The sequence below is a fragment of the Phocoena phocoena genome, chromosome 1, assembly GCF_963924675.1.
Source record: "Phocoena phocoena chromosome 1, mPhoPho1.1, whole genome shotgun sequence".
Lineage (NCBI taxonomy): Eukaryota > Metazoa > Chordata > Mammalia > Artiodactyla > Phocoenidae > Phocoena > Phocoena phocoena.
The window spans coordinates 79,482,474-79,507,550 of NC_089219.1; the positions used below are offsets into that span (position 1 = coordinate 79,482,474).

Sequence of the window (25,077 nt, forward strand, 5' to 3'; positions counted from 1 at the left end):
AGGGCTAAAACATAGAACAAAGTGAGGAATCTCTAAAGCCTTCTTTTTTTTTTTTTTTTTGCGGTACGCGGGCCTCTCACCGTTGTGACCTCTCCCATTGCGGAGCACAGGCTCCGGACGCGCAGGCTCAGCGGCCATGGCTCACGGGCCCAGCCACTCCGCAGCATGTGGGATCCTCCCGGACAGGGGCACGAACCTGTGTCCCCTGCATCGGCAGGCGGACTCTCAAACACTGCGCCACCAGGGAAGCCCTCTAAAGCCTTCTTGATCACTTCTTTTGGTATGCAGTTTCTTTTACCACATTATGTGCAATTATGCAAATGATAGGTTAGCAAACCCCTTCCCACGCCCCCTTTTTAACCTGAGGACCCTGATGATGATGCTGGGTCTACAAGGTTGAATCCATACACCAACAGACCCAAGCATGACTATATAATATTTATCCTGAATATGAAACCAGTTTATATAATATTGTACATCAACTATACCTCAAAAAAAATTTTTTTAAAATATGGAACCAGCAATTACTCGTTATGTGTTCTTGGATGAGTAACTTTCTTTTTAATGTCTTACACACCCTGTTCTCTTTTATTTTCCAAGGGACTCTGCCAGTCTGGCGTTTACCAACCTTCTACCTCTTGCGAAATATGTGGAGGATGAAATGATATAAGACTTTGTACAAAACATTGGCCCCTCAGGGTAAAAATCTGAGCCTAGCAAAGTACAGACCCTGGGAGGAAGGAAAGAGACAACAGTGAAGAAAAGGATGTTTGGCACATAGTTGGTGCTTATCCAATATTTGTTCCATAAGTGAATTAGGGGATGATGTGATAGTCTCTCAAGTATTATGGGGTGTCTCAGGCACTGCCACCTGCCTCTTCAAGAATACTTCCTATTTGGGAAGGAGGAAGGAAGGAGGGAAGAGACACATGTATTCTGGCTCTCCAGGCATTTGTGCTGAGGTCAGGTTTCTTCTGGAGTTAGGAGTTCCTTGTCTGGCAGTTTTCTCTTTCAGGGGAGTAAGGTAGGGGTGTGTGTGTGTATGTGTGTGTGTGTGTGTGTGTGTGTGTGTGTGAGCATGTACATATGCGTGTGTGCACATGATACACAAATATAAAGTGACCCAATGTTTATTTCCTTTCACTTACGCCAAGACCTGAAGACCTCAGATTATAAAATCATTCCTTTGCCTTGATAACAAGAAAAAAAGTTAAAAACCTCAGGGAGAGCTCAGTTTTAATTGTTAAACTTACGTGCTTGGCACTTAGGATACAAGAAGACTTAGGTCTAATCTCAAAAGACTTTTAACGTGGAGAGACATAAAGCCAAACAGTATCTGATGCAAGGAAGATAGTGCTGGAGCAGAGGTTGGTCCAGGGAACTCAGAGGAGGGGCTTTTAATAGAGCCCAGGGCCCAGGGCCTTGCTATTCCAAGTCTAGTTTGACTGCCAGCAGCAACATCTCTTGGAAACTTGTGAGAAATGCAGACTCTCCGACTCCAACCCAGACTGACTGAATGTGAATCATATGCTCATTAATATTTGAGAAGTACTGGTCTAGGGGGTGGGGCTGGGATGTGGGAGCGTTTTTTTAAAGGAAATAAATTCTGAACTGTGTTTTGAGGATGAGAGGGTTAACCAGGGAGTGTTCCAAACAGAGAGCAAAACCTAAGCAAAAGTTCAGTGACATGAAAAAGCATTGGGGGTTTCCCTGGTGGCGCAGTGGTTGAGAGTCCGCCTGCCGATGCAGGAGACACCGGTTCGTGCCCCGGTCCGGGAAGATCCCACATGCCGCGGAGCGGCTGGGCCCGTGAGCCATGGCCGCTGAGCCTGCGCGTCCGGAGCCTGTGCTCCGCAACGGAAGAGGTCACAACAGTGAGAGGCCCGCGTACCGCAAAAAAAAAAAGCATTGGGGTGTTTTGGGAACTGCAAGTAGCTTAAAATTGCCAATCAAAACGGAAAGAGTAGGGGAGAGAGAGAGGAGGAGGGAGAAATGTAGGAAGATGGCAGGTCAGGCAGTGGCTAGATCCTGCTGGATGTGCTCTATGTTAAGGAGCTTTGCCTTCACCTAATCCATGATAGAGACGCATGATATGTTCAGATTTGCCTTTAGATCACCGTGGCCCTGAGGAGCCTGAGAAGGTCAAGGTGGAAAGGCAGAGAAATTACTTAGGAAGCTATGGCAATAGTTTGGGAGAGAGATAATGAGAGTCTAACTCAGGTAGTGCAGTGAGTTGGAGAGCAGGGGGCAAATTTAAGACATTTTAGGAGGTAGTAAGCAGATGAGAGACTTCAGTACGGATTGAGGATGGGAGAAGGGGAGTAGCCTGGATGAGTCGCAGGCTTCTGGCTGGGATTAGTAGTGGGTGGTTGCTCATGACGCCACTAACACAGATGAAAGAATAAAGGAGGATGAACAGGTTTGAGGAAGGAAATCATGAGTTCAGTTTTCAACATGTTCTACTCCGGTGAATAGAAAACATGTATAGGAGGAAAAAAAAAAAAGAAGAAAACAATAAAAGGGTGGAGAACTGGGTGAATCAATCAGGGTGGAGAAGGAAAGTGATGAGGAAGAAACAGTGCCCTGCCCAGATTTGGGGCTACAGTAATGCAACATAGTATACCTGTGAGTTTTTCCTTCAGTCCTGTTTCTAGGGGCTGCTTTCTCGGAACTTGGTTCCCGCAATTGCTTGGACCCCAAAGAAGGGCAAAGGGCTTGATTCATGATTTCCTATCCTGTGATCAACTCATTGTTAACACCATTTGCGCTATGAAAAAAATGTTTTCTAACCTGGAGTTCAAGCTGCTCCAGGGTTAGAATGATCTAACAGTCGTCTTTTTCCACATTGCCTTGTGGGTGAGTGAATGACTTTGCCCACTGTCCCCAACACTATTTCCAAAGTGACAATAATACAATGTTAATAAGTATGTGTGTTTGCCCGTTGTTGTTCTTCCAGTTCTGGATGACTCCTGCCACAAATCTTCCCTGTCTGTTAACTTTTACTTTTATTTTGCACCTTGAAACTCAGAACTTGATCATGGCCTGTCTTGGATCATACTCATAATTGTTTCCTATTTAGCAATCTGTTCTCCTCTGCTCACAGAGTTCTAAAAACGTCCTGGACTTCTGCGTCTCCACGACAGAAACTCCATAAGGATTTTAACATTTTCCGATCAGTCACCACCAACCAATAAAAAGCAAAATGTCGGCACGTGGTATAATATATTAGTTCGGGCTGGAGGAAGGTATTCCAACCAGATCCTTTCGCTCTTGCCAGAATCAAACATGGCGGGCCGCAGCCAGACCTTCCAGAACACCCAGCTCTCTTTCCCACGACCCCGGCCAGTCTGTGGGGCTCCTTTTTTTTCCACCTTCCTTACCCCTCGTCCGCTCCTAGAGGGTCAGCACCTGGGAGCGTGACAGCAGACCTGCTTCCCGCCCCCACTCCAGGGCCCGCCCACCAGCCCGCGCCAGCCAATCGCAGGCCGCGCTGCGACGGCCGGCAGCGACGGCCGGCCCCGCCTCCCAGCCTCGCTGTGGCCTGCGGCTCCCGGGCCGGTAGCGCCGCTCTTGGTCGCGTTTACTGGCTGTGTGAAACCGCGGGTCACGGGCGCTCGCCTTCCGCCACAGCTCAGCCCAGCGCCGCCGAGGCCGTCGGCCCCGAGCCTCCGCCATGGACTTCGAGGACGGTAAGCGCGGCCTCTGGCTCGTCGCCGCGGCGGCGGGAGGCGGGGTGGCCTGCCCCGGGGGTCTGTTTACCGTCTCAAGATGGCCGTGTGGGCTTTGTTCTGTGGGCCCGGAGGCCGCCCGCTCGCCGCGGGCCCGGTGCCCGGAGTCGGCCTCTGTGGGGACCCGCGCGCCCGATCTTCCGGCCCGGCGCCCGCTGTGGCCCGCGACCCTGGAGTTCCGCGCCGGCCTCGGTGTGGGTAAGGACGCGCCTAAAGCGCCGCGGCCTCCGGACTCGGCCCCAGACTGGTCCCCGCCCCGCTGCGTGGAAATTGCCCGGACGCTTCCAACTTCCCGGTCTCGGGCTAAGCGGCGAGCGGGCCTCCCTTGCCGCGGCTCGCACTCGCGACGTGGGCAGCGACCCAGATCGTCCTTTTAGTCAATCCCCAAACCCAGGTTACTTCTCGCCAGATAGGATTTTCAGAGGCTTGTTCACGGTCGTGTGCCTGGTTGTCTTAGTTTAAGATGAGTTTAAAGGGCATCTGTAAGTGATAAGTATAAGTAGATCTCTATCCAGAATGGAAAGTAAGGTATTTCTGGTTAGCAAACTGGGATATTTATCCACCAACAAACATTGCCCGGGCCTTAATCCATAATTTGAAATATGTCTGTGAACCAAAGCATTTTTCTCTGGACGGTGTATGGATGGGACTTAAATTAGTCAGAATTCTGGCACAGTATCACATGCCCTTCAAATTCAGACCTGTGCACAACCGCCTGTGTTGGACTTGCTGTTTAAATAAACCGTATTTTAGCAGTACCTTTCAGTCGTCTCTCAGGCCAGTTCTTTAAAGCATTTTCATAGGCTCACGAAGTAAAATTAATTTGGTTTTCAACTTGTCTTCAAATCTTGGCCAGCTTTATAGGAACGGGTGTCAAGGTAAAATGAGCACGTAATGACAGCTTTAGGGAGACATGAGAAGGGGTGTGAATAAACTGAATTTAGTCCTGAGTAGCCAGGCATTTCTAAATAAAATCAGTTCACTACCTAGTTCTAAGCCTCTAACCCAACCCCCAGAATTATCTTTGAATGTGCTGTGAGTCCGACTAAATGATCTTTTGATCTTTGATTTTGATTTCATGCCACAAAGAGTTAAAGATATCAAATCTAAGTATATGAAAGGGGATTGGAATAACCTTTTTGTGGATAGTTTTAAGTTACTTTGAAACAGGAAGTTTAGGTATTAACAGTAGCACACTCTGGTGTTTTTTTTTGTTTTAGTTGGACTTTGACTAATCCTGTGTAGTGTAGTTGGATTCTCTTGTATCCAAATGACCGCTCTGTTAAATTCTTTTCAGTATTTATTAGTAAAATTAACTAAAGGATTTAACAATTGCCGAATTCGTTTTGACAGAGAAATTATCAATATGATTTTTTGGTGATGATACCACATCCTGGGTAGATATAGCACCACATATATATACATATATGTATATACATTTCTCAGATAAGATCTTGAAATCTTTAGAGAGCAAATTAAGTGCTAAAAGAAATATTAACTTGGAAAAAATTATATATTACATAGAATCAATTCTCAGATGTCCCTGCTTTTTGCATTATTTGATACATATTTGCCTTCCTTTTTGTTACTCCATATAAATCAGTACTGGATCCCCTTTTTTGGATATTATTATATATTAGGTTTTATAAACTAATTTTTACATTACCATGATTTGGATGATAAACTTACCATTTGGGGAGATAGTGAAAAGAAAGGGATATGTATTTTCCCATATGAAATATTTATAATTATTTACACCCTATTTTGCAGATAATTGCATTAATGGCATTTTAAAAATAGTGTTTGTTTTTAGTAGATGGGTATATAATTTCAGATTTTTGCTAATATTGAACTAATTCCTTTCTGTTAAATGTGTCTTCATAGATTACACTCACTCTGCTTGCAGAAATACTTATCAGAGCTTTAATGGTGAGTATCCTCTTTCATTTGCTCTGAAATAAGTTAAGGGAATGCATTTCAGTTTTTCTTTTCATCCATATAAAGTACCAGTGTAAAAAGGGAATTGTGCCTTGTTTCAGGCATTGTTTGGTCTCTTCATGTATCAGCGTTAATGTTGTTATACTATATATATTATTTGAGTTAGATAATTTGGGATCAGAAAAACTTAGGGCTATTGAGATTAATTTGACTCTGTTTTATTTGAATTATGAATCCTTTAATTTATTCCAAAATCCTGACTGCACTGAGTGAGGACTTAACAAGCAGCTAGCTGAGTTATTTTTGTTGAATTAGAGGTTTTGGTATTGAGTAAAGTAGATTAAGTGGATTATTGGCTTTGTTTTATACTGCTTCTTTTGTAACATTTTGACCTTGTTTTTGAGGTCATTTGCTTTAATGTGTCCAAATGTATTAGTATATAAAGAACTGTCTAGGGGAGCACATAAAGAAGCCTGATTGTTTATTGACATATGAGTTGTGACTACAGAGCTAGGTAAAATCATAAGAGGTATGCAGCATACAATTGGGGTGGGGTTTTGATAGTTATTAGAGTTAAGGTTTTACCAGTCAGGATAATAACACAAAAAGAACATGGAACAATTCAAAGAGGTTATTAAAAAGCATTATATGAATGACACCAGGGAGTGGAATTAAATATCCTAATTGCCAGAGAAATGCAATTCAACTGTTGTACAGGATGTAATATATTCACTAAATAAAACTGAAGTAAATGTACTACTACGTAAAGAAGACCATGTCATTTTATGGGAATAATTAACATTGAGTTAATTTCTATTTATCGTCTCTAAGAATTTAGAGAAACTTTGAATTTGATGTTGACTAAAAAGGTTAAACATACAGGAAGTAGTCAATGTATATTGAGTGCTGAAAAATATATTTTCGAGCAGCAGAGTGATATAATAAAATTACCAGAAGAAGTTTAATTTGCATCCACATGTAGGTTAGATTGAAAACTAGAAAATTATCAAGAAGGCTGTTTCGTAAATTCAGGTGTAAGGATTTTAGACCTTGAACTTGGGAGGTGATGATAGTAATTTAAAAAATATTAAGCTATTTCTTGAGAAAATTAGCAGAACTTTCAGGCTGCCTAGTAGTGAGTAGAAAATTGAGAAGGATGAATAAAAATGAATCCAGGATTTTAAACTGGAGTCAGTAGGACTAGTACTTTCACCAAAGAGGCTTGGAATAATAGAAGGCCATGATCTCCAGTAGGATGTAAGAGAGAGTTGAATTTAATGCCTAAATATAGGGCTTTGAGATGCAGAATCATAGAGGGCCAGAAGTTTATTTTCTTAATGTACAGTGTTGCAAAAAGAGTTTCAGAAATTTGTTACTACTGTTATGACCTTCTTTTTAAAACATGCACTTTATTTTTAATTGAAGTGTAATTGACATATAACATTATATTTCAGGTGTACAACATCATGATCCCATATTTGTATACATTGTGAAATGATCACAATAAGTCTAGTTACCATCTATCACCACACATAGTTTTCCTGTAATGAGAACTTTTAAGATTTACTTTCTTAGCAACTGTCAAATATGCAATACACTATTACTAACTATAGTCACTGTGCTATACATTACATCCCCATGACTTGTTTATTTTATAACTGGAAGTTTGTACCTTCTGACTCCCTTCACCCATTTCACCCACTTCTATACCTACCCCCCCTTCTCTGGCAACCACCAATCTGTTATATCCACGAGCTTGGCTTTTTTGTTTGTTTTGTTTTGATTTGATTTGGTTTTTTTAGATTCTACATATAAGTGAAATCATACAATATTTATCTTTCTTTGTCTGATTTATTTCACTTAGCATATGCCCTCAAGGTCTATCCATGTTGCAAATGGCAAGATTCCATTCTTTTTCATGGCTAAGTAATATTTCATGCATATACATACATATATATCACATCACATTATCTTATCCATTAATCTATAGATGGGCACTTGGGTTATTCCATATCTTAGCTATTGTAAATAATGCTGCAGTGAAAATGGGGGTGCATATATCTTTTCAAATTAGTTTTTTACTAATGTTATGACTTATTTTTCTCTTAATTTAGTTCCAACAGTGGTTCTCATTTAAGGGTGATTGTTAGACTTCCCTGTGGAGCTGTTTCAAAGTGTATCTGTTTAGGTCATACTCTAGTCCCCTTGAATCTTAATTTTTAGGGTAAATGGTCCCAACTATGTAAGTTTTAAAGAACTACTTTGAATGATTTTGGAATGCACCTTTAGGTAAACATCACTGCTTGACACCACTTTGAGGTCTGAGTTATCTACATTTTATAAATGAGGAACTTAATTTCAGGGATGTAATTTGACTTCAACAGATATTTATTGAGTGCTATGTATCAGATATTGTTCTTGGAGCTATCAGTATAGCAGTGAACAAAATGGACAAATATTCCTGCCTTTGTGAAGTGTACAGTCTAGTGGGGTGAAATAGACAGTAAACAAGAAGTAATATATATTGTACTATTGCAATTGCTAGGAGAATAATAACACAGGGCAGGGTGTGTGTGTGTGTGTGTGTGTGTGTGTGCACGCGCGCGCACGCACGCCCATGTGTTACAATTTTAAAGAGATTAGCTAGGGAAAGCCTCACTAAAAGGGTAACTTTTGAGCATAGATTTGAGGGAGATGAGGGTGCGAGCCATGAAGCTATCTAGGGGAAGAATGCTGTAGACTTCAGGAAATAAAAGGTGTGTAGTAGTTACCAGTTGAAGCCAACAATGCATTGATTGTTAGTGTTGTATTTTCCAGCGACTGAAATGAAGTAGAAGACACTGGAAAACATGTCAAGCTACAAATTTCTTGGAAGGAAGTTGTATTTCCAGTGTCTTCATATTTCCGTCTTGCTTTAAAATAATTCTTCTTATATAAATAGCAGACAAAAAAAGGGAAAACATTTTGGGTAGAGGGAAAGCAGGAACAAAGGTAGGGCTGAGTACACTGTGCTTCAGAGAGACTTAAGAAGATGAGCTTGACTACAGCAGATGATTTTTGCTGAGTAATCTTAAAACAAGGTAAGAATAGTGAGGTGTAGCCAGAAGGCATTGAAAGTCAAAGACAATTTGCTTATATCTAGGAAGCAATAGAAAGTGAAGACCTGAAAGAGTTGAGGGTGTGAGCAACACAGATACAGAAGAAGAGCATTCCAGGCAGAGGGAATAGCAGGTGCAAAAATGGATATATGCCTGTTGTAGTCTAGGAACAGCAAGGGACCTAGTATAGCTAGAGTGGAGTAAGGGGAGACCATAGATGATGAAATTAAGAGGCAATGGGGTAGATAAAGTTAAGAGGTAATGGGCAGGATTTCTCAACTTTGGCACTGTTGACATTTTGGACTAGATAATTTTTCGTTGTTGGGGGAATGTGCTGTGCATTGTGGAATGTTTTAGCAGCATCCTTGGCCTGTGTCATTTGATGCAGGTAGCACCCACTACCCATTTAGGTAACAGCCAAAAATGTTTTCAGACATTACCAAATGTCCTCTGGGGGGCAAAATTGCCCGTGAGTAAGGGCCACTGGTGTAGGGCCTTATAGATTATCTTAAGGCTTTAGCTTTTACTTGGAGTAAGATGGGAAGCCATTGGAAAGTACTGAGCATTGAACAATTTAACTTACATTTTAACAGAATTCTTCTAGCTATTTTCTTCACAATAAACAGAAAGGGAGCAAAAGTGGAAGCAGGAAAACCAGTTGGGAGGCTGTTGCAATAATGTAGGTGAGAGATGCTGGTGGCCTGCATCATGATGCTAGTGTGGAGGTGGTAAAAAGTGGTCTCATTCATGACTTAGTGTCATACAACTTGTTAGTTATTTTGATCATAAGTCAGTTGTTTTTTTTTATACTACTCCACAGCTTTTATCTTTTGATTTAATTATACATGAGTTTTAACATTTGTTGAGCTTATCATTTATATGATAGCATAATCAAAGCAATAGAACAGATTTGATTTAAAATGTGTCCGTTTAATTTTTGAGTGAGTTACTTTCATTTAATATGTTTTTTTATTCAGAAATAGTTGATGGAATACTATATGTTTCAGGTGTATAACATAGTGATTCACAATTTTTAAAGGTTACATTCCATTTATAGTTATTGTAAAATACTGGCTGTATTCCCTGTGTTGTACAGTATATCCTTGTTCTCATTTAATATTAATAGTAAAGTTATGTTATAGTCTTACAACTTTATTTTTAAAGTGATTTTTAAATTCCTTTGGTAACCTGGAAGAGTATCGTTTATATATAAATGGTCATCGTATAGAATCTATATCCCTATAATCACACTGATTATATGCAATACGTATAAAGACTTTTCCTCTTTTCCTTTTTAATTAACTGAATAGTAACAGTAGTATGAACAGTAAGCCCAAGTCATTGCTATATAAGGATAGCTCTATTAATTTTTGTGTACTCCACAGTGCCTGGCACAAGGTGAGTGTTCAATAAATGTTAGTAATTTATGACTCTGTAGTGAAATAAAAACACACAGAATCAAAAAACTGAAAGATTTAGTATCTAAAGGCAGCCTCTGCTGACTCAAAATAGAAATGAGCAGAAATAACAAAATACAAGTTTTTTTGTTTTGTGTACCTAACTGAACCTAACTCTAAAATTACATTTTAATATGAGGCCTTCAGAGGAAAGCTTTTTATTTTGAAAACTTTATTTTAATGTTGAAATTGTCCCCTATGTGAGATGTGAGCAAATTATATTGTATAATTACCAACTCTAAAGACAGATAACTATTTTATCAGTCTAGAACTGTGTTATCTGATATGGTAGACACTAACCACGTATGACTATTGAGCACTTGCAGTGTGGAGAGTCTGAATTGAGGTATGCTGTCTTAGTCTTAGTATGAACTTGACTTGAAGTCTTAGTATGAACAAAAAACAATGTAAAATATCTCAGTACTTTCTGTATATTGATAAACTTTTTGTTATATTGCAAGGCATACAAATGCATTTTATATAAAAATAGTTTGACCTTGTGTACCCTCTGAAGGGGTCCTGGCAACTCTTAGTAGTCAACAGGCTATTGAAAACTGCTGTCCTAGGGTGCATAAAAAATTTGTGAAAAATCAGACCCTAACCACAAGTCTAGTGTACATTTAAAATGCGGCCACAGGACTTCCCTGGCAGTCCAGTGGTTAAGACTTCACGCTTCCAGGGGACACAGGTTCCATCCCTGGTTGGGGAACTAAGATCTCCATATGCTGTGTGGCGCAGCCAAAAAAAAAAAAAAAATGAGGCCACAAATAGTAGAATACTGTATAAGGCAGAGTATCATAAATACCATGTAAGAGCTACAGAGTTTTGTAGACATTCAAAAGAAAGATGATAATCAACTGAGACAACATCAGTAAAAATGTTCTTGAAAGGATTAGTATTTGAAATGGACTTTAAAAGATTAGAAAATTTCAACAAGCTGATATTTGGGGTGGTAGAAGAGAGTGTTTCATGTAGAAGCGACAGCACGAAACTAGAGGGGTGGTTATTTATGAGACTTTGGGAAAATCATTTCATCTCTTTGGACTTTTTAGTTCCATAATCTATAAAATGAAATGATTAAATTTGATCATTTAGGTTGCTTTCAGGTTTAAAGTTGCAAGATTTTGTTATTAGGACCTGAAATCATATTTATGTGTTTATAATTAAAATTTAGCATTTTTAAAAAATAAAAATTAATGTATTTGCTCCGTGTATATTCTTACATTTATTAGTGCATAAAACTTGGAGAGGATGATAAATGAAGGATCTTAAAGGACTTTATAGGAAACACATTCTGAATGGTTTTTAAAGTTTTTCAATTTTATAATCATAGTAAATTCATTTTATTACCTCTTTTGTTGTATTTGTTTTTCATGTCAGAGGTTGGGATGTAAGTGGAATTACAGTGTAATAAAATATACTTAAGTGCCTCGATTGTATCATAATTTTTTTAGTGTCTGCATTGCTAGAATTCACATTCATTCCCTTTATTCAAAGTATTTGAGGATTTAAATATTTATAGGCACAGTACCACAGATTGGCCCTACTCTGATTTTACTTTTTAAAGATACCTATTTCAGTTACTGTATGAACTAATTTCAATTGGGCTAACTTAAAATGAGGCTGCTTCTGAGTTTTCAGACATTTTGAGAGGAGTTAGATGTAGAAGACTATACTTGTAACAAAAATTTTTCTTTTTGTTGTTATTAAATACTGACTTTTCTTAAGAATAGGAATTATTAATTATGTACCATGTAGCACCTAACACAGGGCCTTATGGTAGTACCCTAGTCAAATAAACATTGGCTATATTGAAGATAATTTTAATATAGAACTTTTTAGTTGATAATGTTTTTCTTTGAAAAATTAGGTTTCATTAGCAAATCTGATTTTTCAGTAGATTATAATCTGTTTGTTTTTTCCTTCAGTGTCTATTGTGACTTTAGCTTAAACGTTAATGATGAATTATCATCTCAGATGATTGATATGAATATCTTGTGTTTTATGCAAAAATTCCTGAAGAGAATGGTATCTTACTGACCTTTTGCTATTGACTCTTTTAGGAATGGATCGTGATTATGGCCCCGGATCTTATGGAGGTCTGACATTCAAGGATATTTATCTAAAAATTCTTCTTTTGAGTGCCAGTAAAGGTGAGCGTCATTTAATTTTTTTCTTTTTAAACTCTTTGTAGGGATGGATCGTGACTATGGCCATGGATCCTGTGGGGGTCAAAGATCCATGGACTCCTACCTAAACCAGTCATATGGCATGGACAGTCACAGTGGTGGTGGTGGGGGTAGCAGGTAAATTGCTTCATCACTTGGCCAAATAATTAGATGACTGTAAGATTCTGGATATTCTAATTTCCTATTCCTTAGGCATGTGACGCTACTTGAACTTTGCTATTTAGAATCACCTTAAATGTTGAAAGGTGTTAATGGTTCTAAAAATTATCTTAGCATCACTGGCAGACATTAGGAAAATCTCAGGAAAACCTTTATCATTTCATTATAATAGCGTAAGATTTTCTGTCTTTAGCAGTGAGCATTTTTTTTTCTTCTTTTACTTTTAACTGCTTATCAATCAGAATGTCCTGAACAAATGATATAAAAATGTTATTGGAAATATTATTTGTGAAGCTTTTTCTTATGAATTTCCAAAAATCTTTACTACTGTGGGGTACTCTATAAAGCAGCAAAGCAGTCTTTGACTAGAATGGGTTTAACTGAACCAGTCTAGCAACATTCAGTTTCTAAGAAACATTTAAAATAGTTATTCTTTTAATTTTAATTTTAAAGTAAGGTACAAGAGCATATTGTAATAATAAAAGTGTTCTTTAAATCATGTCTAGATTATTTATTGGCAGGTACTGCTTATACCAGAAACACTTGTGCTCTAGACTAGGAACATTATATTAAAGCCATGAGTATGATACCTTTTCTTATTTTAATGCAGTAGAATTTAGGTTGTACTTATGTTTCACTGTCAGTGCTGTGTAAAGCTTAAACCTAGTTGAACTCCTACAGGCTTTAGGGTTGACCACATTTCAGGTCAAGGGGGGTCTACTTTTTGAGGCACAAAGATTCCTACTAGATATAAGTAAAACTAGTTAGGAAACATTTGAAAGTATTGTCCTTCTTCATAAATTGAAGGATCTGGATTCCTTAAGGATGGACTGAATGATGCTTACTTTTCTTTTTTCTGCTTCAAGTGTGCCATTATGGTTTATAGTAGAGAAAAATCAATAAAATAGTTACAACAATTTTGCTTACGTGATAGATGTTTTGAAAAATGTAGTTGAAAAGAGGAATAATTTTTATATGGTTACTAGGATTCAGAAGTAAATATTACCTTCTATTTAGTGATCTGTAAATAATTGAAGTAATGTAACACATTTAAATGTTTTACCATATCTCTTCCTGCCCTATTACATTGTAAATGTAATGTGCGTAAACTATTTAGATGTTATCATTTATCTCGTGTAATTGTGGGCCTTTATAAAACTATGTTGTAAGATAAGCGACTTCTGTAATCCATGCTTTGGTGAGAAGTAAGATGATTTGTTTCTTCTGTTGACTCTATTAAAACCTTGAGGAGACTGTACACTCCCTTTTTTAGAGTAGCTTTATGTGATAATTTTATGTGATACTAGGGAATAATTTTTTGATAATAGGGAATAATTTTTCAAACAATTGAAGACCTTATAAAATGTATTCTTTCTAATCTGCCTTGAAAATTCATATGCAGAGGGTATATGTTGGTGGTCTTTTACTTTTATGTTCTATTTTATGTGCTTATCCTTCTAGATTTGTTAGATTTATTAGTCTACAAGTAAAAAGTGACTGAGGATTGATTATTGACCTTAACCAAAGTTTGGCAGGTTGCCAAACTTTATAACCAGATAACTCTCCCAATTTTGACTGCTGTAGACACAATGAAGCAGTTTTGTCATATAGATTATTGGGGGTGCAAATGGATCTCTTCTGTGTCACAAGTAGCCTACATCTGTGTAGTCTTCAATTTGTGTCCCCATTGAAAGCCAAAATGTTGTAAATATTTTGTATTTTCCAGTATTAGGGATGGATTCAAAGAAAGTTTGAGTAGTTTGTGAACTTTAACAAATGACTTTTCCCAAGACTAGGGCTGGGCTTAAATAATGACAGACAAATCTTTTCTTTCTAATAAAATAGAAAGCTGCCAAAAAGCAGATTTTTAAGCTAAGGTTTACTTAACTCAATTCATATTTAAACACTGACTCAGATAGCTTTCTATCTGGTCTCATGTTGAACTGCCCAGCCCTAATCAGGTGTGAACAAAAGTAGAACTGTGCAAACCAGTATGGTATAAATGAATTTTAGTTGATAAATGTCATCTGATAATTTGTCTTTTGAATTGTCTAACATTAGTAAGCTTACTTTTGTTTTTTCCCTCACTGTGCAACTCTTCCAGGTTTGGACCTTATGAGTCTTACGACTCCAGGTCTTCTCTGGGTGGGCGAGATCTGTACAGATCTGGCTATGGTTTTAATGAACCCGAACAAAGCCGCTTCGGAGGTAGTTATGGTGGTCGATTTGAGAGCTCCTACCGGAATAGCCTTGACTCTTTCGGAGGTAGAAACCAGGGCGGGTCTAGCTGGGAAGCACCTTACTCCCGTTCAAAATTGAGGCCTGGGTTTATGGAGGACAGAGGAAGAGAGAATTACTCTTCCTACAGCAGTTTTTCTTCACCCCATATGAAGCCTGCACCTGTAGGCTCTCGGGGGAGAGGAACGCCTGCTTATCCTGAAAGTACGTTTGGAAGCAGAAACTATGATGCTTTTGGAGGACCATCAACAGGCAGAGGCCGAGGCCGAGGAGTAAGTACAACAGAATCTTTTCAGATTCTTTTCACTAGTCACTCTTTTAAACCCTTTCAAGACCATGGTTTTCAACTAGAATAAACACTGTTCATCCCAGTGTATTTTGAAGAAAAGCTGAGTCCTAAGCATAATTTTTAGGTTGCCTATAAAAGTTTTTCCACCTCAGAAAATACGTGGCAGTGTGAGATGACTGTTCATAAAGTTTTGCCAAATCTCCCTTTATTAAAAAGGTGAGGATATTAGGTTTGGTCTAAAAGGGGTTAAAAGGAGTTGCATTTTTCCTTGTAAACACTAGCAATTTTGCTAGTGGGACAGTTCTTGGATTATGTAAAGGTAATGAACCCTTCTGGAGTTTTTGAGTAGGTTAAAGGTGCAATGTATGATAAAATGTGTATACTTTGCTGCTAAACTCTAGCACGTAGAATTTCTTCAAAGCTTCATATTTCACATTAAACACAAGAGACTAAAAGTCGGTGATAGTTGAGGGTAGCTTAGCCATGTTTACATGGTGAAGAAGTTGATATGTATAATAGGTTGTAGATGATTTGTGGTCAGTATAATTTTGCTAACTTACTCTCTTACAGTATGTCCTATTGCTGGGTGTTCTGTTTTACCTGTGTCACTAGCTTTACTATTGAGAAATAATTTCCTCCCTGTATAAACATGTCTACGGCTTCTTCCTAGGAAGTAATATTTTGTAAATTACTGCTTAAATGAGTAAATATACTAGTCTTCAAGTATTTAATTTCAGGATATTATAGTATAAAGATTATGCCTTACATTCTCAGGTAACTTGACTGACATGAAATTTTACCTAGTAAGGGTATGTAGATTGTGGAGTTACTATGCACTTTGATCCTATAAAGAATATTGTATTTTTGCTATAACATGAGGAGTGTTTTATTTTTTTTAAGTCAGTTGCTCTTAATATTCTGTTTGCAGAGGAAAGTACTTCTGATAAAAAATGCTGTAGGGCACATATTTTTAACTGCTCACTAGCCTTTGGTACATCAGTGTAGTTTGTCATACTTGTGTAGAAATTTTGCATTTATAACAGTTACTCTTTACTTATGTAAAATGCATTGCACCTTTAATGGATAATTGATGAAGATTTTTCTGATGTGACTATGTAAATTACCTGGAAACACTAATTTATTCAAGTCTACTAGGTTAGATAGGTATTCCTAAGCATAATATACAAATGTAAGCAACTGATATGTTGCTATTCTACCATGCTTCATGATTGTAGATTAACTGAAAATAGTTGGGATAATAGGCTTTGGGTTTTGAAATTGAAAATCTATTCCAGTTGGAAAATTTGGAAAACTCTTAACGTTTTCCATTAGGCAAATGATTTTTTTCTCAATGAGACTTCAAATATCAATTTTGTTTTCATGATAGAAAAACAGGTATTCCTGTTCTTTGTTTCCACCATTCTAGTCGGAATGGACTTTTCTTTCTTTCTTCCTGTTAATGACATAGATGAACCAATAGGGCTTTCTTTTTTAATCTTCACTTGTACAATTCCCATTGGATCCTTCTCTTCAGATTACTCCTCAATCTTTATCTTCTAAAAGTAGGGTTAGTAGAGTAAATTTCTATGAACATGTGGCCTTTTGGTGTAGTGGATTTTGTTAACGACAGGAGAAGAGGAAGGGACACAAAGAGTCGTTTGGTTGCATGACTCTTCGTCTGTAAACTTTTGCTTCTTGGGCTTCTGGGTCAGAATATGTTTCTCTAGGTAAGAATGTGAATGGAACGTCAGATGCAATTCTTTATCTGAAGTGTGTCTTGGAAGTTGATGCATGGTTATGCTTTAACTCTCCTATTTCATACTAATGTTCCATCTCGCCTTCTCATCCCTTTTTCAACAGGGAGAAATCCTAAATCATTTCTGGATCTTTTTTTACTTCAAACTTCAAATATGGTCTTCTTTGTGTATCTTAGTTTTAAGCCAGGTTTTAGTAAAATAAAGATTTCTTTTAAGGTCTTTTCATGGGAAAACATCGATTAGGAACTCTGAAGAGGAGTTGTCAGAGAGTTGTACAAGTGGTAATATTCTGACAGGCACATATGTTGTTTATGATCTCAAGTAATTTTGAATTGTAAGAATCAAAAAACAGGAAATATTCATATTTGTTCTTCTGGAAATAAAAATACTAATTCAATGGATTTGAGCTCATGTAATAATTCACAAAGTTTTTCAGTGTATTCAGAGTGGACTTGTAAAATTTAGTTACATTCTGAGGAATTTTAAGGTGAAAACTTTTAGATAGGTAACATAAATTATATATGAATTCATACGTTATCATTGGATATTGTGCTAATATTTCTTGATTTCACAAATTTGCAGCATATGAGTGATTTTGGAAGCATTCATAGACCTGGAATTGTTGTTGACTATCAAAACAAACCCACCAATGTGACAGTTACTGCTGCAAGAGGAATAAAGAGAAAAATGATGCAACCATTTAATAAGCCTGGTGGAACCTTTATCAAGAAACCCAAGCTAGCAAAACCTGTGGAGAAGATGAGCCTCAGCAAATCACCCAGTAAGTAAGAAAACATAACCTTGCTATGGTTCAAGGTACTTTTTATTTTTTTTAACTCAGTGCATTTAGATAATTTTTCACGTTTATATAGAGAAACAGTATAATAATTACAGTTGTAGAAATCAGATCTGCAGATGCCCTAATCAGTCATGGATATCAAAATTACCGAAAGATACTTTTTAAATTCACATGCCCTGGTTCACCCCTCTTCGCTAAATCTTGATTTAGGGTGGAGCTAGAATGTCTATATTTTTAAAAAGACCTCACACATGATTTTGATTCAGACTCCTTTCTTGGGTGTTATATTTATTGTTGGATATATTATTGAAGAAGTGGTATGTTACATTACATAGAATCCCCTTCATAAGGTCAAAGGCAAGAAATTTTTCATGGTCCTTGGTACCAGGAAAAGCTGTGCATTCTTCTAGAAAATTAATTTGTTTTTTATCTTCTGGACATGATTATTCTTAGAGGTAATCATATTTCCATTTTTACAGTGTTAAAAATTGAGAGCCAGTCTGAAAATGAAATTAAGAAAACAATTTAATTCAGTTAGCATCAAGAAGAATTGAATACTCAGAAATAAATTTAACAAAAGAAGTGCAGGGCTTCCCTGGTGGTGCAGTGGTTAAGAATCAGCCTGCCAATGCAGGGGACACGGGTTCGAGCCCTGGTCCAGGAAGATCACACATGCCGTGGAGTAACTAAGCCCGTACGCCACAACTACTGAGCCTGCGCTCCAGAGCCCACGAGCCACGACTACTGAGCCCGCATGCCACAACTACTGAAGCCTGCGCACCTAGAGCCTGTGCTCCACAGCAAGAGAAGCCACCACAATGAGAAGCCCGCACACTGCAATGAAGAGTAGCCCCCTCTCGCTGCAACTAGAGAAAGCCCATGTGCAGCAATGAAGACCCGACACAACCAAAAATAAATAAAATAAATAAATTAAAAAAACTTATACTTTGAAAACTATAAAACGTTGAAAGAAATTAAGGATCTAAATAAATGGAATACTAAATAAATGTTCATAGATCAGAAGACTTAACATTATTAAGATCGTAATACTCTCCAAACTGATCTACTGATTCAGCCCAATCCCTATCAGAATGCCACCTAACTTCTTTGCAAAAATTGACAAGTTGATTCTAAAATTCATAGGGAATAGCAAGGGACCTAAAATAGCCAAAACAATCCTAAAAAAAGAACAAAATAGAAAGACTCATTACTTCATGATTTCAAAACTTACTACAAAGCCACAGTAATCAAGACAGAGTGGTACTGGCACAAGGCCAGACATATAGATCAGTGGAAGAGAATTGAGAGTCCAGAAATAAACTCATAAATCTGTGGTCAAATTTATTTTAGCAAAAATGCTAAAATTATTCAATGAGGAGAGAATAGTCTTTTCAACAAATGGTGCTGGAACCAACTGGATTGCCACATGCACAAGCTAAAATGCAACACCTAAATGCAAGGACTGAAACTATAAAACTCTCAGAAGAAAACAGGGGTAAGTCTTCATGGCTTTGGATTTGGCAAGGAATTCTTAGATGTGACACTAAAAGAATGAACAACCAAATAAAAAATAGGTAAATTGGACTTTATCAAAATTAAAAACTTCTGTGCTTCAAAGGACACCATCAAGAGAGTGAAAAGACAGCTCACAGAGTAGGAGAAAATATTTGCAAATTACATATCTGATAAGGGACTTGGCATCTAGAATATATAGAATTTTTAAACTCAATAAAAAGACAAATAGCCCAATTGAAAAAAGTGAGCAGAGCATCTGAACAGACATTTTCCCCCAAAAGATATACAGATAGCCAATAAGCACATGAAAAAGTGCCCAACAATTAGTTAGCAGGGAAATTTAAATCAGGACCACGATGAGATACCACTTCATACTCACCTGGATGGCTAGAATCAAAAAGATAGTAACAAGTCTTAGCGAGGATGAGGAGAAATCAGAACCTTCTTATACCACTGTTGGGAATGTAAAATGGTCCAGGCACTTTGGAAAACAGTTCCTCAAATGGTTAAACTACCATATGATCCAGCAGTTCCACTCCCAGGTATATACCAAGAAAAATGAAAACATATGTCTGCACAGAAATTTGTGTACGGATACATATAACATCATTGTTCATAGTAGCCAAAAGGTAGAAACAACCCAAATGCTCATCAATGGATAAATGGATAAACAAAATGTGGTACATCCATACAGAATAGAATGGTAGAATATTTTCCAGCCATAAAAATGGAGTGAAGTACTGATACATGCTACAACTTGGATGAACTTTGAAAAGATTAATGAAGTGAAAGAAGCCAGTCACAAAAGTCCACATAATATGATTCTTTTCATTTGAAAGTGTAGAATACAGAAGTCTGTAGGGATAGAAAGTAGATTAGTGGTTGCTTTGGACTGTGGGGTGTGTAGGGAGTAATACCAGGGTACCAGATATCTTTGTAAGGTGATGAAAATGTTCTAGAATTGATTATAGTAATGTTTGCACATACCTGTGAATGTTCTAAAAAACATTGGATTACATACTTTAAATGGGTGGATCGTATGGTTTATACTGAATTATATCTCAATAAATCTTTAAAAAAAAGTTCAGAGCCAGATTACTCTGTTTCTTTTCTCCGTCATTGTATTTTACTTAACTTTGTAATGTATCTCTAAATGAAATCAAGTACATTTGACCAAATTAGATTGTCAAGAGGATACATAAATAAAAGGTAAGGAGATGCCTTTCTCAGCATTCTTTGTGAAAACATAATAACAAAATAATATACAACAGATACTTTGCCTGTTTTTGACTGTACACTGAATTATTTTTTGTTTTTTTTATATTTATTTTACTTTTGCCTTGATGACTGAAAAGCATTTTATCTTTCCAAGTTAGGTGATATTGCAAGCGGGCAAAAATTACTCTCTTCCTTAGAATTAATATTTGATTGCCTAATCTTGTTGGGACTGGAGGAGGTTAAGATCATTGTAATGAATGAATATTCCAAATTTTTCTGGTCTAGTTTTTCAAATTTTTTACATCCAGTTTTAAAAATAAGATATATATGTATATCTTATTTTTTTGGAATTGGGTTGTTTGTTTTTGGAATCCATTTTTGGATTGGGTTGTTTGTTTTTTTGATATTGAGCTGCATGAGCTGCTTGTAAATTTTGGAGATTAATCTTTTGTCAGTTGCTTCATTTGCAGATATTTTCTCCCATTCTGAGGGTTGTCTTTTCGTCTTGTTTATAGTTTCCTTTGCTATGCAAAAGCTTTGAAGTTTCATTAGGTCCCATTTGTTTATTTTTGTTTTTATTTCCATTTCTATAGGAGGTGGGTCAGAAAGGATCTTGCTGTGATTTATGTCATAGAGTGTTCTGCCTATGTTTTCCTCTGAGAGTTTGATAGTGTCCTTTTTCATCTAATTACAACATTACAGACATTTTAATGTATCATATTTGAAAAAATAATTGATATTGCAAATGTTGGATTTTTTTTCCCTAAAATTATAAGTTATAATACAAGACTCAGGAACGGTTTAAATACTATTCTTAAATCTACTTTCCTGCCATGCTTTGCGTGGGACATCTGTATTATTTAGTAAAAAATAGCAATATTCTGGAATTCAGGAAACCTGCTAATAGGTAGAGTATGTGTTAGTAAGGATAACTTTTATACTGTGTTAGTTGATAGATTGCTGTTTACTGAATTGTGTACTCTAAATATTTCTAGACTAGGCAATTCAGTTGATCCTCTTGGAATAGATTTCAAAGATATATTTTGCAAGTATAGTTAAATAAATATTGCAAAGTTTGAATCAGAAACTGATTTGCCACTAAAGCAGCTATATGTGACCCAACTTTTTTTTTTCTTTTTAGCAAAACTTGAGAGAGCAGTGTAGTATAACAATGAAGCCAAAATCCTGTAGTCAAATCAGGCTTTCACTGTTAGGCATGAGGTGGGCATTCTGAAAGATGTCTGCTGAATATTTAGGAATAAGAAGTCTTGCTACACTGTAGTATATAGACTATATGATTTTTTGAAAAGCAGTAGGAAAGGAACCGTAATCAGTCATTTGGATAGAGGTACAACATATATCGTAGTTTTAGCACATGAAGGGAAATGGAACTGCTTCTAGTTTAACGTCATGTACAAGTGGATTTTATACAGAGTGAGGATTTGAGGGGAACTGAAGGAGGATATTGAAAATGGTTAATAAAATAATAATGTACATTTAAGCTCTTATAAAATGATGAAAAATAGGGCTTCCCTGGTGGCGCAGTGGTTGAGAGTCCACCTGCCGATGCAGGGGACACGGGTTCGTGCCCGGGTCTGGGAAGATCCCACATGCCGTGGAGCGGCTGGGCCCATGAGCCGTGGCCGCTGAGCCTGCGCGTCCGGAACCTGTGCTCCACAACGGGAGAGGCCACAACAGTGAGAGGCCCGCGTACCACAAAAAAAAAAACCCAAAAAAACAAAAAAAGATGAAAAATAATCTAGATATTGAATTTTAAGGTATTTTATATAGTTTTGAAACATCCCACTGTATGCATAGCAAGTACTTAATATTTGTTTACTGTTAAGTTTATGAAATCCCCAGGTGTTCATTATTTCGTATTAGATATTTTTCCAAAGGTAATCCAAAAGGATAAACAATGTATAAAACAAAAAGTTTGAGGGCAGATGAGGTTTTTTTTTAAGTCTAAAGTTAATTGTATCATAAGAAAGAACCTTTTTCTTTTAATACAATGAGATATCACTTCACACCATGTGAAGTCGATGGTCTTAAAAATAAAAAAAGGAGGGCTTCCCTGGTGGCGCAGTGGTTGAGAGTCCGCCTGCCGATGCAGGGGACACGGGTTTGTGCCCTGGTCCGGGAAGATCCCACATGCCATGGAGCGGCTAGGCCCGTGAGCCATGGCCTCTGAGCTTGAGCGTCCGGAGCCTGTGCTCCGCAACGGGAGAGGGCACAGCAGTGAGAGGCCCGTGTACCGCAAAAAGAATATAAAAAAAAGGAAAATAACAAGTATTGACGAGGATGTGGAGAAATTAGAACCCTCACACAGTACTGGTGGGAATATAAAGTGGTGCAGCTGCCGTGGGGAACAATTTGATGGTTCCTCAAATGATTAAACGTAGACTGACCATATGAACCAACAATTCCACTCCTAGATACATACTTCAAAGAATTGAAAAGAAGTATTCAATCAAAAACTTGTATATAAATGTTCATAGCAGCATCATTCACAAGTGTTAAAAGGTGGAAACAATCCAAATGTTCATCAGCAGATGAATGGATGAAAAAAAATATGGTGTATTCGCACAATGGAAAATTATTCAGCCATAAAAAGGAAGGAGGTACTGATACATGGTACAACACATGGGTGAACCTTGAAAACATTATGCTAAATAAAAGAAGCCAGACAAAAAAATGCCACGTATTGTATCCTTTGTTTATATAAAATATCCAGGGCTTCCCTGGTGGCGCAGTGGTTGAGAATCCGCCTGTCGATGCAGGGGACGTGGGTTCATGCCCCGGTCCGGGAAGATCCCACATGCCGCGGAGTGGCTGGACCCGTGAGCCATGGCCGTTGAGCCTGCGTGGCCGGAGCCTGTACTCCGCAACTGGAGAGGCCACAACAGTGAGAGGCCCGCATACCGCAAATAAATAAATAAATAAATAAATTGATAAAATATCCAGAATAGGAAAATCTGTAGAGACAGAAAGCAGATTGGTAGTTTTACCAGGTGCTTTAGTGACTGCTTAATGGGTATGGGGTTTCTCTTTGGAGTGATTAAAAAGTTCTGGAACTAAATAGTGGTGATGGTTGCACAACATTGTGATGCACTTAAAGCCACTAAATGGTACACTTTGAAATGGTTAAAATAGTGCATTTTGTACTGTGTATTCGCATTAAGGCATGTTTGGAGAAAAAGAGGAAGAATCTGCTTTTGTTTTAGAGTTTATACATTTTAAGAAATTTTGGGAGAGCTGCTATAATAAATGAGTTTTTGTATCCAAGGCTCTCTTTCTAGTGCTCATTGTTTTTCCACATTCATGCAAGGTCAGGTTATTTCTGTGTTTCCCAGAGTGTGGTATTCAAAATTATTTTAGGTGATGTGGATATTATTGCTTAAAATGAGGATAAGAAAAAATGAGCAGATCTACAGAAAAATATGTAGCAGATAATAACATAGGTGAGAAGTAAATAGGCAAAGTTCATGATGATGTTATTCACATGAATGAAGTTTCAGAAATGCTGGGTAATCTCAAATTCTGATTTTTGTGGTGAGTTCAATTTAGATAATGACCGTCAAGTAAATCTTGTATGTCTATAGTTTATGAACTGGGGACTGGAAAAGGAGAATGGAAAAATGATTTTTCTTTTGTCTGATCCCCTAGCAAAAACAGATCCTAAAAATGAAGAAGAAGAAAAGCGACGAATTGAGGCTCGGCGAGAGAAACAAAGGCGCAGAAGAGAAAAAAACAGTGAGAAATATGGAGATGGATACAGGTTTGTGCTTAGTAGAGTCTGAAAATTGGACTCATAAAAACACTGTTTCCGGGGTTTGGGGGTTGAAAAATTGAGTAGATGGCCAAAAGGTTCAAACTTCCAATTACAAGATAAATAAGTTCTGGGGATATATTGTACAGCATGGTGACTATTGTTAACAATACTGTATATATATTTGAAGTTGCTAAGAGAGTAGATCTTCAAAGTTCTCAGCACAAGAAAAAAATATAACTAGTGAAGTGTTGGACATTAACTAAACTCATTGTGCTCATCATTTCACAATAGATAGATGTATCAAATAATTATGTTGTGCATCTTAAACTTACACAATGTTATATGTCAATCTCAATAAAACTGGAAAAAAGTAAAATAAGAAAAGATATTTTTTAAAAAGCTGCTATTATTGGTGTCTTAAGCTGGTGCTGTAGTTGTGTAGAGTTAGCCTATGTTTGATTCCTGTCTCAAGGATATTGACATATTCAGTTTGCTGCTCTCCACCTCTCCCATAGCTATTTGGTTGTCAGGGTCTAAAAGAATGCTGTATAATTGTCCTTGGGACTTTCAAGCCACTGACAATCACTCTACAGATTTTAAAACTGGAATTCCTGATTTTTTACGTGCACAAGCAATAATCTATCTGGCCAAAAGAGATTGTGATATGTCATTAATTTTATGATACAGACTGATTTCCGAGATGCAATAAGGAAAAATATGTCTTAGAATCGATAAAGTATTGTGTTTAAGCAAACAAAGACAAAAACCTGTTTCCTTGAAAAAGCAGATACATCAATTCGGATGTGAAAAAATTCCTGAGAGTCAAATGAAAAGGTTTGATCAAAGATATATAGGAATAGGACTTCCCTGGTGGCGCAGTGGTTAGGAATCCACCTGCCAGTGTGGGGGACACAGGTTCG

General features: G+C 37.4%; 1 protein-coding gene across 1 annotated transcript in view; it reads left to right on the forward strand.

Annotated features, from left to right (window-relative positions):
* The first annotated feature begins 3,497 nt into the window (after window positions 1-3,497).
* The window catches only part of ZNF326 (zinc finger protein 326), a 51,577-nt gene continuing 29,997 nt past the window's right edge, over window positions 3,498-25,077 (forward strand). Inside the window, 7 exon segments of the mRNA XM_065885349.1 lie at window positions 3,498-3,689; window positions 5,613-5,657; window positions 12,285-12,320; window positions 12,416-12,527; window positions 14,674-15,079; window positions 17,436-17,634; window positions 24,052-24,163. Of these exon segments, the coding sequence (XP_065741421.1) occupies window positions 3,674-3,689; window positions 5,613-5,657; window positions 12,285-12,320; window positions 12,416-12,527; window positions 14,674-15,079; window positions 17,436-17,634; window positions 24,052-24,163 (926 nt within the window). The 5' untranslated portion in view covers window positions 3,498-3,673.